The 16,918-nt window shown below is 44.9% G+C and overlaps 1 protein-coding gene across 1 annotated transcript in view; it reads right to left on the bottom strand.

The window, feature by feature from the left end:
• The window catches only part of LOC309386064 (cation channel sperm-associated auxiliary subunit beta-like), a gene marked incomplete at its 5' end in the record, with an annotated part of 83,387 nt that extends 71,228 nt beyond the window's left edge, over positions 1-12,159 (bottom strand). Inside the window, 2 exons of the mRNA XM_081941026.1 lie at positions 1,249-1,346; positions 12,093-12,159. Coding sequence (XP_081797152.1) covers positions 1,249-1,346; positions 12,093-12,159 — 165 coding nt within the window. The remainder of the gene's footprint in view (positions 1-1,248; positions 1,347-12,092) is intronic.
• Between the last annotated feature and the right edge of the window lie 4,759 nt (positions 12,160-16,918).

The following is a 16,918-nucleotide window of genomic DNA, read 5'->3' as shown; positions in this document are numbered from 1 at the left end:
TAGAAATAACATAATTTCATTCATACAAAGAAGAAATCCTTAATTTGACGGACTCATGGGAGAGAAGGGATGGATCAGTTACAATCAAATGTAAAATAGTGCCTGTGTGGAATGGTGCTATGCGTGAATAAAATGGCATTTTGCTTGTTGTTTAAGAAGTCTGTGAAACAGAGATTTGGTAAACCAGTGACGTGCGGTGAGGTTTACGCCTGGTGAGGCTGGTGACGTCATCAGGAAGGCGGGGAATGGGACCACGTGTGCTGGAGGCTGAGGCTGCCTCAGTCTCCAGCACACGTGATCCCATTCCCCGCCTTCCTGAGCACGCTCCGCCGGCTCGCACTCCCCAACAGCAGCTGCTTTTTAGTGCTTTTCTGTGCATCTGGTGTTTAGGACATCCAGCTATCTACCTAAACGCGAGACGCACAGAAAAGCAGCTGCTGTTGGGGATCGTGGAGCGCAAGCCGTCGGAGCACGCTCAGGAAGGCGGGGAATGGATCAGCAAACATGATCCCATTCCCCGCCTTCCTGAGCGCGCTCCGATGGCTCGCGCTCCCCAACAGCAGCTGGTTTTTAGTGCTTTTCTGTGCGTCTGGCGTTTAGGACATCCGGCTATCTACCTAAACGCCAGATGCACAGAAAAGCACTGAAAAGCACTTCGCCTCCAAGCCACTTCGTCTTGATGATGTCACCGATGTCGCTGCTGGGTGCGGCCGGACGGAGGTAACCAGAGTGGCGCCGAGGGGTCCGGGCGGACGAAAGAGCAAGTGAGCGAGCGATGGAGGATCAGGCAGCCTGATCCTCGGTCGCTCGTCCGCCGGACTGCCTTGGCACCACTCTGGCTACTTCCGTCCATCTGTGCATGGCAGCTGCAGCGACGTCATCAAGCCCCTGCCACTTCTGGACGTTGATTGCAGTCGCGAGGAGCACGCAAAGTACAGCGAAGGCAGGAAGGTTATTGGCGCTTCTGAGAACCCTCCTGCCTCCGCCAGCTGCCCAGCTGGCACCACCCCGCACGCGCTCCTCCTCCTCCCTCCTCTTCCTCTTATATATATGAAACTCCCTCGTGGATATTATTATTTTATATATTATTATTTCATGATGAGAGGTGAGGCTCTGCCTCCCCTGCCTCCAATGACCGCACGTCCCCGTGGTAAGCCTATTTACTGGATAATGAGTTTTTAAAAAGTCATTGTTAGTTGCTATAATTTAACTTTCTGTACAGTATATGAAAATGAATGAGAAACTTACTAAGCTCTTCCTTGGAAGAAACAGTTTGATTGTTTTAGATTTTGCAGTGTCAATTGCGAACAAATCAGTGTAGCAAGCAAAACTTGAAGTGCTCACCTCTGAGAGAAAATACAGAATTACTATAATAACATCTCTAAACATTTTTATTTATACCAAGGATGTACAAACTTTGTGGGCTAAAGGATGCATCTGGTCTTTGCTCATGTACACCTATGACTAGAAGGGTAGCAGGATAAAAACCAAATTTTAATCTACCGTATTTTTCGCCCTATAAGACGCACTTTTTTACTCCAAAAAAGAGGGTAAAAATCTGAGTGCGTCTTGTAAGCCGAATGTAGCCACCTGGATCATCTAAAAATGGGGCAGGCAAAGCGGGCGTTGCAGAGATCGTGATGGCTGGAAAGGAGAGAGGTTTCACTTTCAGAGCTCCCGCTCGGCTGGGCTCCCGGGAGGGCTTAGGCGGGGGCCGGGGCAGCGGCTCCTCACATTGCTGGGGAGTGAAGTTGTTATGGGCATTGTCTCCCCTGAGCTGCCCCCCCCCTGAATCTCTGAGGCACCTTTCGCTTGCAGGAGGAGGAGGGTGAGCTCCGAGTATACCAAAGCCTCTGAGTAACTGGGAAAGAAAGCCGCGCTTGGAACCTGCCGAAAACTGCCGCCCGAAAAGCATGCCTTTCTTTCCCAGTTACTCAGAGGCTTTGGTTTAAGGAGGCGCTGCTTTAAGGCTCCTGAGAATCCAGAGAGATTGTGGGAGGGGGGAGGAAGGGAAGGGAAGAGTAACGATCTCCTTTTTACAAAAGCTTTTCTCAGAACGCTGGATTGGGAAGTTAAAAACCTAGAAAGGGACACGATCAAGCTTGATTCAAAGGCTTTGCTTCCTGAGAATCCGGAGAGATTGGGGGGGGGGAGGAAGGCAAGGGAAGAGTAACGATCTCCTTTTTACAAAAGCTTTTCTCAGAACGCTGGATTGGGAAGTTAAAAACCTAGAAAGGGATACGATCAAGCTTGATTCAAAGGCTTTGCTTCCTGAGAATCCGGAGAGATTGGGGTGGGGGGGGTGGGGGAGGAAGGGAAGGGAAGAGTAACGATCTCCTTTTTACAATCTCCTTTCCAGCAGCATTCACTCAAACCAGATGCATATGAGGGGGTTAGAGACCACCAGATGAAATATTGGGTTAGAGAGCACCAGATGAGATATGAGGGAGTATGAGACCACTAGATTCACTGTTTACTGACTTTACTAACTGTTAATGAGAGTAAAGATAGTTCTTAATATGTTACATGGTTGACATAAAATTGTTCTTAAACTGCTGTTAACTTTATACAGTTGATATAAAATATTTTACTACAGTATTTGGTTCAGAATCTTTTTTTTCTAGATTTTCCTCCTTTAAAATATTCCGGAGCGTCTTATAGGGCGAAAAATACGGTAACTAAAATGAAATCAAATGTAATTAACATAATGATGTCACTATAGTATTTTTCCTCTTGTGTTATATTACAATATGATTATGTATACATTCTAGGACTAATGCTCAAGATTTGGGAAAGCAGTATGCAGCCAGTGAAACTTAGTTGTACAACCATTATGTTTGATGTTTAATATAAATGAAAGCCTGAAGGAGAAACAGATTAAAAGTTTAGAGAAATTGATGAGAGATGGGAAAATGGAAGGAAAAAGAAAGAAAAAAGGAAGGAAGGAAAGAAAGAAAGAAAGAAAGAAAGAAAGAAAGAAAGAAAGAAAGAAAGAAAGAAAGAAAGAAAGGCAGAAAGGCAGAAAGACAGAAAGACAGAAAGACAGGCAGGCAGGCAGGCAGGCAGGCAGGCAGAGAAAGACAGACAAAACAATCTTGGTGTCATCTACCGTTAATATTATCACTGGGCTTGTAGTAAAAAATAGTTTATATAAATTGCTTCCTTGCTCCTTCTTTTGGGCCAAATCAAATGCTTAATGCTTACAGAAATTTAAGATACCATAGAATTGCAAGCAGAGAGTTATTCTTTTAATTTAAAGAATTACTTTAATTTACAGAATAACACCTTAATGAATAATAACATTTTTTTTACTGGATCAGAAATGGATTGTTGATATCCTTTTCTAATAAAACTGTGGTGCAAGAATGATTGTCCTGGTAGGGGTGTGTGTGTGTGTGTGTGTGTGTATGCTGATCTTGTTGTATTAGGGTCTTTTCCCATGTAAGATCTTACACCTGAAAAGAACTGAATACAACAAGAATACAACAAGACCAGCATACCTACACCCGTGAAAATCTACCAAAACATAGACATAGAAAACATAGTGTTATGACAAAGCACTTGGTATGCCCAAATATGCGAGGGAGCATACTGCTTCCCCAAAATGGTTTTCTGCCTGGAAGGCTCCTAGGGTGGAGCTGAAAGGCAAAAGGGAAGCCGTATGCTCCCTCCCATATTTGGGCATACCAGTGCTTTGACATAATGCTTAATCATTTCCTTGCCTCAGCTGATAAGGGAGGAGAGTTTGTGGCTTAGAGGCTAATACAACTGCCTAACATGTAAAACCAGCCCAGGTTCGAATCCCAGTAAGGCTTTGGCTAGCTGATGAGAGCTAAATAGCTTGAAATAGATCTATCCAAGTCTCCCTTTATTTATTTATCAACACAAATGCAACACACACACACTGAGGTCAATTAATATTAATTTGTTTCAGTTCTGGCTGCAGCAGGTTCCACATAATGCATTCATAGAAGAGATAGATTACTATCGCAACATCTAAGATTGTATGTCTTGTTTTGAAATTTTCAATAGCTACATCTGCAAGATAGTCACAACTTTTCCAGGAGGCATACGGTAGGACTGCCAGATCTGGGCTGCAGAAACCTGGAAAACCACTAGATGGCAGCCAAGGGTTCTTTACCAGGATCCATTGTTCATCTGAATTTTTGCAGGCTGGATTTGCTAGACCTAGGATATACCCATAATATGATTCTTTAGAAGTCTCGTCAGGAAGCTGAGGATGCCCTTGTGGTGAGCCAATGAGATCTCATAATAAAACAAGGACATTACAAAATCTAAAATAGAACCCATTATGAAACCTAACAAGCATGATTTTAGCTGTCATTTAAAGCAAAATTTCCTTATACTGTCAGGAACATGATTGATGGTCATTGTAGCTGCCCGGGACATCACAAAAAAGCACAAAAAAGCCAGCACGAGCCTTCCTATGGCATAAACAGGCAAAGAAAGAGAACAATGAGCAAATTCCCTAGCCTGAGCGTCCATCTTCTCCTTTTGATCATTCTAACAATCAGGAGTGAATGCATTTGAAATCACAACTTGCCTCTTTTATTGTAGGTAATGCCTGAAGAAAGTTTCAAAACAGCTCCAAGCAAAATATAAAGCCGTAGCAGCTCCATCTATGACATAAGAAAAGAAAAGAAAATGTGAATATGAACCTTTACTTTCTGTTCCAGACATGGTCAAATAAAGTCAAGATGGTAGCCCCAAGAGTGCAATCCCAGCTGCATCTGTTTTTATGTGCGTTGCATGGGCAGGTGGCACTTCAGCACACTGCTGTTTACTGTGCTGCATCCTCTGATCCAGTGGCTGGTTCATACGTTACATACCTGTTTAGACCAGGCGGGTAGGCTGTGCTGTCCTCAGGGGATAAGTAATTTCCTTTTTAAAAATCCAGTTGAAATCTCCCGGCTGCTCTGTTTTTTCCACCAGGTCCCCTACCTCTTCTCCAGGTTATCTTTATATTATCTCCTGAAAACACCTTCTTTTTTATTTCTGCTTAGGCTGGTAGAAGTACATTCTCCTCTCCTTCTGACCCAATACCCCCTGTATTACAATAGTTCTCTTCCCCACTTTTTAAATCTTTAAACTACAATTTAGGCATGTTGGAATGAAGCCACAACATTTCAATGAATCCTATTTCTTTTTCTTCTATGAACCTATCAGCTCTTCATTGCCACAAAATTGTTATGGACCTAACAAAGGAACAGTGTGTTCTTTCCACTTTAATCTTTGTAGCATCAAGGCAACAATAGTATAATGTAAGAGAAAAGATGGATTGATGGATGGATTGATGGATGGATGGGTGGATGGATAGATAGATGATAGATAGATAGATAGATAGATAGATAGATAGATAGATAGATAGATAGATAGATATAGATAAATAGATAGATAGATGATTGGATGGATGGACGGACAGACGGACAGATGGAAGAAGAAACAAGAAAGAAATAGAAAGAAAGAAAAAAGAAAGAAAGAAAAATAAAGAAAGAAAGAAAAGTTTGGTAGTGGCAAACAAGAAAGTGTAGGAGTGGGTTTCAAGGTGCATAAATACTTGGAAAAAGAATGGGGACTAGTAAGAAGGGAGAAATCCATAAAAGAAAAAGACAGTCAACGGTAGACCTGTCCACATCAAGTCTAGTCAGCAAGACTTGCCTTCTATGCATGGTGAGGAAGGGCAGGATGCTAGAGAATGAATAGTTAGGGACATGCTCAATGGTCTCCCTAACCCCTGGTCCATAGCTCAGGACTGGGTTGCAGCCCATTGAGAACCAGGTCACACAAGTGACGGTCAAACTCACAAGCACACGAAGCTCCATTTGAGCAAACACTGGGCACGCACACGAAACTACCCCCTTTCTCCCTCTGCTACCACCACCACCACCACCACTGGTCCGCAGAACTGGTAAGAATGGGGACCACCAGGATATAGCATTGCACCTTGTCTACCACACCCCACTGACTTTCCATTTTTTCCTACTACTAGTGAATGTCTGTAAATCTCCCATAAGTAAAAGCAAAGTACTGGACTTATAGAACCAGGTTTGGGAGGAAACAAAATCGCACTTTCTACTTACTGCAAAGTAGCAATGACCTAATAAACGGACTTCCTCCCAACTATATTTTTTCACGGACCCAGACAGATGTCATTGTTCTGGAAACAGATGAGAGGGGTTGAAGTGCTTTCTCTGCAGCTGTGGAACAGTATCCCCCTGATGGCTCTTTCCTGGGATTGTGGGTGCTGATTTGCTCCCTGATGGTATTCTGTGCCTAAAAATCTCTCTTTTAGTCCCTTTTTTTTTGCTTTTTTCAATCTTTTTTTTTGCCAAGGAACAATATTTATTTTTGTTCTTAGTGTTTTATCTATGTTGCTTTACTTGCTGTCTAAACCTTAACCTTAATATGTGAGGTTAAGGTTAACCTTAATATGTGTAGAATTACTGAGTTGAGGGTGTGACATAAATAAGGAATCATCATGTCCTAAATACATTGAGCTACAAGCAATAAATAAGGAATGAAATATATAAATCTTACCTAACTTGGCCAGGGCTGGCTTTACTAATAGGAGAGATTAAATGAGATGCAGCTTTGTTAACAGAAGGATTATCTAGTAAATCTACCTTGTAATGGTATATCTTTTGAAAGACAGAGTGCTATAACAACTGGCTGATGATATTAATGATGGGTAGTCAAATATCTATGAGAAACATAGGGCAAGGACGAACAATACCTTTCTCTACTTCCTGGGGTCTTCTCCCTTGCGCTTTTGCTGAGTTCTTCCTGCCCCACCCCCTTGTAGGGCCTTTGAAAGAGCCAGTTAACTGATTCTTACATTTGAATCTTCAGAAAGGCAGTTAGAAGGATGCAGTTTCTCTTCCAAACATCATGTTATATGAGCAGAACAAACTGCAGGTAGTCCTTGACTTACAACCATTCCCTTAAAGTTACAACAGCACAAAAGTGACATGACCATATTTCACATTTATGACCATTGTAGCATCCCTGTGGCCACGTGATCAAAATTTGAGTCATGTGATCAGCTTTTCAAACCTTTGGACAAATAAAGTTAATTGGGAAATTAGTGAAATTAGTGTTACTAACTTAACAAGTGCAGTGATTCACTTAACAACAATGGCAAGAAAGGTCATAAAATGGGACAAAATTCACTTAACAACTGTCCTGCTTAGAAATAGAAACTTTGGGCTCAATTGTTATCGTAAGTTGAGGACTATTAAACAATGATGGACATCTAGACAGTTGATTTTCAGAATGATTTCAATTGTAATCAGAAGATTGCATGAGACAGTCCCCTTGCAGAATATAATTCCTAAATATAAACTGGCAGAGCTAATTTGAAAATGCTTATTTGTTTATAGGGCAGTAAAGTAAATAAATTATATTTATAGAGAAGGTCAATTTATTTTGGCAATAAATAAACATTCTTGAACTCTTAGAGAAAAAGAGGGATATAAATTAAAACAAATGAAAGTGATTCTGGTGGGGTTACCAGGTGAATTTTGCTTTAATTCCAAACAAACAAAGGTCTGTTTTGGCTAAAACAATAAAAAATGTATGTCATTGCGTGGGGCTAAAGTGACTCCACCCAGTCAGTTAGGTAGCAAGTATTCATTATCACTTTATTTTGTCATTCAGTGAAGAACGATAAAAGGATCTCACTTAATCAAAAAAGATGGATATCAAATCAGCAAATGCAATTCAGTGTGAACTTTGAAAAAACATTTCCTATAAAATCAACTTCCACTAAAAGCCAAGTTTATATTTGTTTACAAGTTCACTTTTCAATTGGCAGAGTCTCTGCTAGCATAGAAACATATATTTTTATTCTATGTCCAAATCTGAGTTTGATCTTATTATTTAAGGGCTACTTTAGCCAGAACATGGCTAAAACAGCAACATTTCTTCTTTATAACCCCCCCCCCCCATTTACTTTTTGACACAAAATATTGCTGAAGCATTTGTTGCAAATCCATCTCTGTACTCTTAGGTTGCATCAGTTCTGTAATCTGACTGTGTGGCAGGACTGGATGTTGCAGATGTCGGTGCAGAGGTAGCAAAGCCAGGTTTTCCAGGTGGTGGTCTTTTTGGAGACATAGTTTATAAAGCAGAGAAATCAGTCAGTGTAGAGACTGGACAGCTGAAGAGGTAGAGCAGGCAGATGAGTTCAGGAGGCAGAAGATCCAAGCAGCTGGGAGATTCTTTAGTCAGTCTAGCAATAGAGAAAAATTTTCTCTCCAGAGGGTTCAGAAAATAGCAATCCACAAGAGATTCTTCTGGGTGACACGGAGACAAAGACCGGAAGCCTGAATTTTAAAGGCGGAGTCAGGTTTCACAGTTCATGAAGACAATGGAAGTGTGCCATCTTGCCCTGCCAGCTTTGGGCTCGGAGGCATAACAAGGTTTTAAAAGTTCAGAAAATTCTCAGTTCACCCATAAGTTCTGGAACTAAGTCCAATGAAAGTCACTTTTACAGGGGTGAGGCATCATTAGTTGGCTCTCCCCCCTCCTCCTTCCCCTGGGGGCGAAAGCAAAATCTTCTCAAGCCGCTTGTCCAAGGGGGGGGGGGGAAATCCCCCTCCCTCTAGCCGCACCTCCAGCAAAAATCCGAAAGTTGAACTTTTAAAAACGCTGGAAAGTCCATCAATTCAAAAAGAAAGGGAGTGAAGAAAGGAAGCCTCTCACCATACCGCCGCTGCTTCCTTCAAAAGTATGTTGTCCGATCGGCATGGAGCGAGACGCCCACGCGCCCTCCGATACTGCTCCCCGGTGCCTAGAGCGAAGCGGAGAAGCCCCCACCAGCCGCCGCCGATGCCAGGGCCCTCCGTGAGCCGCTCCCTCGGCAGGACGCCTCTCCGGGGCGTCCTGTGCCCCCCCAGAAGCGGGGGAAGCCCACCGGGAGAGCGGGAGCGGGCAAAGGCTTGCCCATCGCCGTAGCCGCCGGAACCGGAAGTCACACAAAATACCTTTGTGTCACCTTTAACTGATGCTTTGTCAGTGGGGCAGAGAGCCATAAAACTGAATTAATATAAAGTATTTTTTGTGCGCTTGATAGCAACTGAGGAAGAGAGTAGAAAATTTTGTTCTACTTGTGCAGTCTAATTCAGTGTTTTTCGGGCTTGGAAAGTTTCAGATATGTGGACTTCAACTACCAGAATACAAAAATATTCTGAGAGTTGATCCATCCATCTTAACATTACCAAGTTTGAAAAAAAAAAAACATTTGTCTAATTGGTCTTATGGCAGCCAGAAGCAAATCAGTTAGGAGATTGCAGAATCTACTGGTTGGACTTGACGTTCATAAGCTTCATTCAGATCTGATTGACCCATAGAGCTCCAACTCTATGAAGCTCTCTAAACACTGCTTGCTATCTATTTTTTTCTTTTTCTTTTTTTGACCTACTGTTAAGGCATCCCACTGTAAATTATCTTAATAACCATTACATCACTTTGGTTGTGGAGTGTTAGGTTAAATCCAAGGTTTGGATGTAGGTGTGAAGGTGTGAAATTTCAAAGCCTCATCCCAAGTTTGAGGGTTGATTAGCTAATTTTCCTCCATTAGCAGATGGCAAGAAAAGACATCTACTGTAGTTCATGCCATCAAACCTAAATTCCTGGAGTACCTGGAAATTATCCAACACATGAGCTCTCCAAAGATTAGTTAAAGCATGGAAGACTTGATCTGGATGCTATTGTGCACCTGGCATTTTGGAAAATTGTTATCAGGTGTTCGCTGCCCAGAGTCTCTTTCATGTGAGATGGATAGATACATCAGTATGGTTGTTCCAATAGAAGAGTGTATATGTAGCTCAGGTTGAAACTGTTGGGTTTTTTGTGATCTATGAACCTGGTTATTTGCTTGCAGATACAATACAATAGTAGAGTTGGAAGGGACCTTGGAGGTCTTCTAGTCCAACCCCCTGCCTAGGCAGGAAACCCTATACCAACATGTTTCATTTCCAGCCTGGGTGACCTCATCAGTGCTTGTAGAGCAGTGGTGGGTTTCCATTCTTGTTACTACCGGTTCACTTGTGTGTGTGTGGAGCAGTCCAGGCAGGTGGGTGGAGCCTCCCGCTGCCACTACTACTGGTTCGCCCAATCTGGGCTGAATTGAGAGCAACCCACCTCTGTTATAGAGACTACCATATAATTGTGTCCAAGATTTTCCCATCAACTAAATTACTGTATCAAATCTAGTTAGATATTTCTTTCACCTTTCCATTTTTGCCATGGCCATATTTTGGACATATATTTTCTGCTGTAATTGAAGTATAATTTTATACTACTGCATATAAATTATGAATATATAAATCCAAATCAGACTTGAAAATATTTCTACACAAATCATACTTCAATACATTTATGGAATTTGCATGCTGCCAAATTCAATTGGATTCATGGTAGTTTGCGGAACAAATAAAATACCCACAGTACAACATGAAAATGAAATAATAAAAGATCTATAATAAAAACATCAAGAATAACACTGAAACATCTATCACAATTTCAATCAGTAAACATTATATACATAAATATTCTCATGCTATACTTACATCAACAATACAAATTAAATTAGAGAACAGAGAACGATACAGAAGAAATCCACAGAGGACAATCTCATGTTTATATACAAGATAATATTCCACTAAGGCTCTCCATAAAAAATTGACTTCCATTGGCTTCTGAAATTTCATCACAATGGAGACTAACATAATATCCAAGTAGAGTTGTATTCTAAAATATAAGTGCCTTAAAAACATTGCTTTCTAGATTTAGATTCCCTTTACTTCATGAAAATGTAGAACTTCCAAATTATTTTCCCATTATGACCATGTCAAATAGATAAAGTCTAGTCAAAGAAGATGCTTTAAATGCCAAACTGTATATGGCTTTATAAGTTAAAGCCAGGTCTTTCAATGGCCCTAAGAAACCTATTAGCTACTAGAGCAAGCCTTGAGCACAGGAGTAATATCCTCAAGACAATCAACATCTGTCAACAGTTGTATTTTGTATCAATTATAGGTACAAAATATAGAAGTTTTCAAAGGCAGCCCTATAAAGAGGTGATTAGTACATAGTGATGAGGTCCTGAGTTACTATTGCAGTACTGTTGCGCTGTAGGTAAGGTTGTTACTACCAAAACAGCCATGGCCTCATTTACATGACAGCTTGAGACATTGCTGCTACCACCCAATGGATATGTAGGTATGTGTGAATGTTTGGTTGACCTGCAAATACTTGGTGGAATGGGAATGTGCATATTACCCTGTTCAAAATATGCTTTCCTGCATATTTTGTAGTTTAGATCTGGAACACAACTCCATGTTTGGAGTTGGAGCATGACAACATTTCCTCTCTCCCTCCCTCCCTCCCTCCCTCCCTCCCTCCCTCCCTTCCTTGTAATTAGAAGCACTACCCTACAGGTGACCAAGTGTGAGTTATTTTTCCAGTGGAGGAGAGGGAGTGGTCACGTGTGGGTATTCTCAAAGCCTGATTGGTCGAAAGACTGAGAGCAAACTTCTTAAATACTCCTGCCTTCCCTTCTTGCCCAGTTTCCTCTCCGTCTCTTGGTCCAAGCACTGCTTGAGATTGGTTTGTTAGGTAGGAAAGGGTATTTGCTTTGTTTTCTCCCCTTTTCTTCTCCATCCCTTTACAATTGGATTGTTAATTTGGTTCAATTGGTGACTCTAAAAATTAAATAAATTCCAAATTGCAGCTGCGGCCCAAAGGGACATTTCCTTCTGCCTCGGGTGGATTGGGGAGGGCCCCGTGGCCCGTGCTTCCTCTTCTCCGCGGGCCTGGAGTCTTAACCCAATCCCCAGGACTGCGGGGATGCCACACTCCAAAGGGCAGCTGGCAAGTGAATCCGTGCCTCCCAGATACAGCTAGGAAGAGCCAGGCTTTGAAACTCAATCGGAGAGTGTGCGAGGCACCTGCGGAGCTGCCTTTTCCTTCCAGGCGGCTGCCGCCTTTGATTTTGAAGCCGACGAAGTGAGAGCAGCTTGGGGGGAGTGCACGTTGGTGCGCGGGGCCTCAGAGCCTGTATACGAGACTGCCTTTGGCTCCGGAGCCCCCAGCGGGGCTGCAGGACCGTCCGCATTGTCCAGGGGTCAGCGCCATCGCGCTGCCTATCACGGTGACCATTTTGGGGCAGGCGCCACGTACGCGAAGCTAGGAAGCGAGCCGTGTGGCCATTTTGGAAAGGCCTAGGCCGGCAGGCCTGATCTACCGGGCAGTTTCAAGGCCCAGGTTCCGGCAGGACCGACAGAGGCCTACTTCCATCACCCCAGGCTTCAGGACACATAAGTGGGGCAATGGAGGAGTGATCGGAAATCCCCCAGGGTCAGGTGGAGGCCCTTTTGGTGGAGAGCGGAGGGCTGGGGCAGGTGCCTGGGTCCAGGGAGCCCCCAGCCAGACCCCTGGCCTTTCATCACCCCTCGAGATCCACTACAAGAGAGGAGGCCAGGAGGCACAAGGCCCTGGAAAACACATTTGCTAGGGCTGAGTGACAGGCTAAGTCAGCTGGGCCTCTTTCCATCAGCAGATCCAGGTCACCACTCAGGCCTGCTTCGGCTCATTCCTCCCCCAGGGTCCTTCTTCTCCCTCAGTCTCTCCAGCCAGATCCCGTAGTTATTCTAGATGGAGGGGGCGGGCCTCTCCCTCCCCTTCGGTTTACCCAGGCTCGGGGGGGATAGTTCTGAGGACCCTTTGGAGGGTACCTCTGGGGCTCATCATTCAACCCATAGGTTGGCACCACGAGGCCCTGGTCCTCATGATAAGGACATGGATGATCTGGAGAACCTCCCTGAAGGGATCAAAAGACTCATTGCTACTGCTATCTCACAGGGCATTGCCCAACGGGATAAGGGCTCCCACTTCTCCAGATCTCAGGGGGGCTCAGGCCGTTTCTAATATAGGACATCCCCTCCATCCTTAGTTAGCAAGGGGTCTGTCATGGGGGAGGAAAACTTCAAGATATGGGGTTTTCAGAGGATGAGGATGCAGCGCCCCCTGATCCACCTTCTTCCTCGGGCCTTTTTCCTCCTGCCATGTTCAAGACACTCCTGAACAAGACAAGGAAGACCACCAAAATTGGGACTGGGGATCCCACGGTGCCCCCGCCTAGGGACCCCGATATGGCCATGTTTTCAAACACGGTCACAAATAAGGAGGAGATTCCAGCCCCTCCCTTATTTATGGAGGTCCTCACCAACCAGTGGGCCCGGCCATCCAATTTCTCTAATCCAAGGAGCAATGACTGCTGCTTCTACAATGTGGAGCAGACCTTTGCCCAGGCCATTAATTTGCCCCATATTGACACCCCAGTAGCTACTCTAGTCTCTTCTTCCTCGGTAGTGTCCGGCGACGTGGCTGATAAGTTAAAACCTGAGGATAAGCGTGCAGAGCTTACCTTGCGGACCCATAAACCGTCAGGGGGGACCCATTCCCAGGCTCTCTGGTTGGAGGCTCTCAGAGTCGGTGCCTGGGCGGAGAGTCACCTGGCGTCCCTGCTGTCGGAACACATCTTCAGCCTGGCAAATCATCAGGTGGACTGGTTAAGTCGAGCAACTTTGCACAACGGTGAGTGGCAACTCCATCTGTCCTTGTTTCAGGGAATCTGCTGGAGGTTTGGCACTCCTCTGGTAGATCTGTTTGCCACCCCTGCGAATTCACAGCTGCCGCGTTTCTTCACCTGGTTTCAGACCCGGTCGGCAGAGGGCACGGACGCCCTCCAGAGCAGGTGGCCAGCGGGCCTTCCCTATGCCTTCCCCCTCATCCCCCTGATTCCAGGGACCCTCAGCAAGGTGGTAGTAGAGAAGGCACTAGTCAACGTAGTGGCTCCGTATTGGCCCAGGAGGCCCTGGTTCGCGGATCAAGTCCAGTTGTCTGCGGCACCGCCGTGGAAGATTCTGCAGGAGGAAGTGGTTCTGCGGCAGGGGGTCCTACTTCACCCAGAGCCCCAGTGGCTACATCTAGCCGTCTGGCTCTTGAACGGCGATGCTTAAGGGCGGCTAGCCTGTCTTCTGGCATCATACACACCGTCGAGGCTTCTAGGCGCCCATCAATGAACAGGATCTACAATTCCACCTGGTCAGCCTTCGTCAAGTGGTGCACGCCGCTTGGTGTTTCCCCTGAGGGGGACGACTATTCCAAATGTTCTAGAATTTTTGCAGAAAGGTCTGGAAGGGGGTTTGGCTGTAAACACCCTGCATAGACAGGTGCGGCTCTGTCTTCAGTTTTGGGGAGGCGGGGGGGTCTTCTTCTCTCTCTCAGGTTCCACTGATCAAACGTTTTCTAAAAGGGGCAGCTAATCTCCGGCCTACCCCCATTCATAGGTTCCCTACATGGGATTTGCCCCTGGTGCTCCGGGCTTTGATGGGTTCCCCATTCGAGCCTCTCTGGTCCATTCATCTGAGGCTTTTGTCCCTTAAGGTGGTTTTTCTAGTGGCGATTACCTCGGCCCGGCATATTTCAGAGCTGGGCGCACTTTCATCCAAGGATGATCTTTACCATTTTCACCAGGATAGGGTGCTTCTTCGTCTTGACCCTACCTTTCTTCCAAAGGTGAACACTCCTTTTCACAGGGCGCAGGAGGTCATCCTGCCTGACTTTTGTCCGGGCCCATCTTGTGATAGGGAGAGGCTATGGCACCGTTTGGACGTGCGTCGCGCTCTGCGCATTTACCTCCAGCGGACCGTGGAGATTCGCAAGTCAGAGGCATTGTTTGTCTCTTTCCAGCCTGGGACGCTGGGGGCCAAGGTGTCCTTGGCAACCATTGGCCATTGGCTACGACAGGCCATTGTAGAGGCCTATGGGGCAGTGGGCCATCCAGTTCCCTCGGGGATAACAGCCCATTCCACTAGGAGGGCCGCAACCACGGCGGCATGGGCCACTAGGGCTCCTTTTGAGGACATTTGTCGGGCGGCTACTTGGGCGTCCCCAACACCTTTCATCCGGCATTACTGGCTGGATTTGTTTGCCTCGGTGGAGGCGTCGTTTGGTCGGAGGGTCCTGCAGAGAGTTGTGGTGGATCCTCCCCTTGGACCATAGTTGTTGTTTATCCCTCCCTGGGACTGAGCTTGGGTATGTCCCACACATGACCACTCCCTCTCCTCCCCTGAAAAGACACGTTCAGATAAGACCAACGTTCTTTCCATTTGCAATTTGGGTTGAAAGGCGAATGAATTGTTGCTGGCTGGCAGCAACCGTGCATCAGCTTTTGGAATATCTGGCCTGGTATTGGAAACTTCCAAATGTCTAGCGTTGACAACTTCAATCTCCATGCCTTGAAATTACATTTTGGTTGGGCTTAAAGTCACATGAGACAAGACTTTTTCTGCACTCAACCTCCAGGAGTAAAACTGGATGGATGACTGTGATCCACCCTAAGCACCTGAGGGATGGTGGATTTTTGAATGTCCTTGAGGATTTCCCCAGATATCAGAAAGAGAATTTTACCACATCTCTAATTTTGCTTTGGAATTCTTCTCTTGAGAGCATTGGGTGAAATTGTTCCCTCAGGTGGCCTACCCTAATTTGCAGATCTTTTTGGAAAACCAAAGAGCTCCAGGGAATGAAACAGTTGAAGAAATAATACAGCGGAGGTACCATAAAAGAATAAATGTGATCAAAGAAATGAATATACTATATTTTTAATATTATTACTTCTATACTTTTACTGCACCTCCTGTAAAGTACCCTTAAGTTTATTCTTATTTGGGGGGGATAAAAATAGAAAAGCCAATCTTTCTACTGACTGCTGCCACATATTTGTGAGACTGTTTGCAGATAAAATTGTTCATATTTGCTCAAAGTTATATTGGGATCTGAAGAGATGATTCAGGTGACATCTTGCAAAAGTAACTGGGAAGTTCACATATAAACACAAGTAGTAGTAGTAGTAGTAGTAGTAGTAGTAGTAGTAGTAGTAGTAGTAATAATAATAATAATAATAATAATAATAATAATAATAATAATAATAATAATAATAATAATCAGTAGCTGTAGAGATTGTAAAATAGCAGATAACAGCAACAGCTAGAAAAATTGAGAGATATGAGGCACGAATCATCCAATACAAACAAAATCAACAATTTCGATCAGACCAACGGCGTTTTTATCAAAGTCTTAATGTGAATGGTGACACCAAAAGTGAAAAACCAGAAAAGCAGGCCACAGCTGAATTCTGGAAAGGTTTGTGGGAGAATGCAAAGGACTACAATAAGGAAGCAAAGTGGATACATGACTTTGAGAAAAAAGGAAGCAAAGTGGATACATGACTTTGAGAAAAGCATTGGTAACAAACAAAGAGGGTTGTCCTATTACAACGGTCGTGGGGAGGAGGGGATGCGAGGACAGGATAAGATCCCAAGGTCGGTTGGGAGACCGTGGCTGCTGGTTACGCCCGGTCGCTTGTATCAACCCCTGCAGTCTAGGTGGACAGGTGCTACAGAGCCAGGGCCTACGGCTGATGCTTTGCAACGCAAGGTCTGTTACCAACAAGGCCCCCCTCATTAATGAGTTGATCTCAGAGGGGGAGCTAGACCTTGCAGGGATAACGGAGACCTGGTTGGGCCACGAGGGTGGTTTACCCCTCGTGGAAATGTGCCCACCAGGTTTCCGGGCATTCCATCAGCCCCGGGCCCTGGGTAAGGGTGGTGGGGTGGCGGTGGTTATTCGGGAATGTTTAGAGCCGAGGGAGTTCACTGTTCCTCAGATACCCGGGTGTGAGTCCCTTGGTGTGAACTGGGGCCTAGGGAGGCAGTGGGGCTTGCTGATTGTATACTTGGCTCCTCGCTATGCATCAGCAGCCCTGCCCGAGCTCCTCGAGCTAATCTCAGCGATGGCAGTTGAGACTCCCAGACTTTTGGTCATGGGG

The sequence above is a fragment of the Natrix helvetica genome (genome assembly GCF_964273705.1).
Source record: "Natrix helvetica genome assembly, chromosome: 1".
In the NCBI taxonomy this organism is placed as follows: domain Eukaryota; kingdom Metazoa; phylum Chordata; class Lepidosauria; order Squamata; family Natricidae; genus Natrix; species Natrix helvetica.
This window is presented reverse-complemented; position numbering and strand designations above follow the sequence as displayed.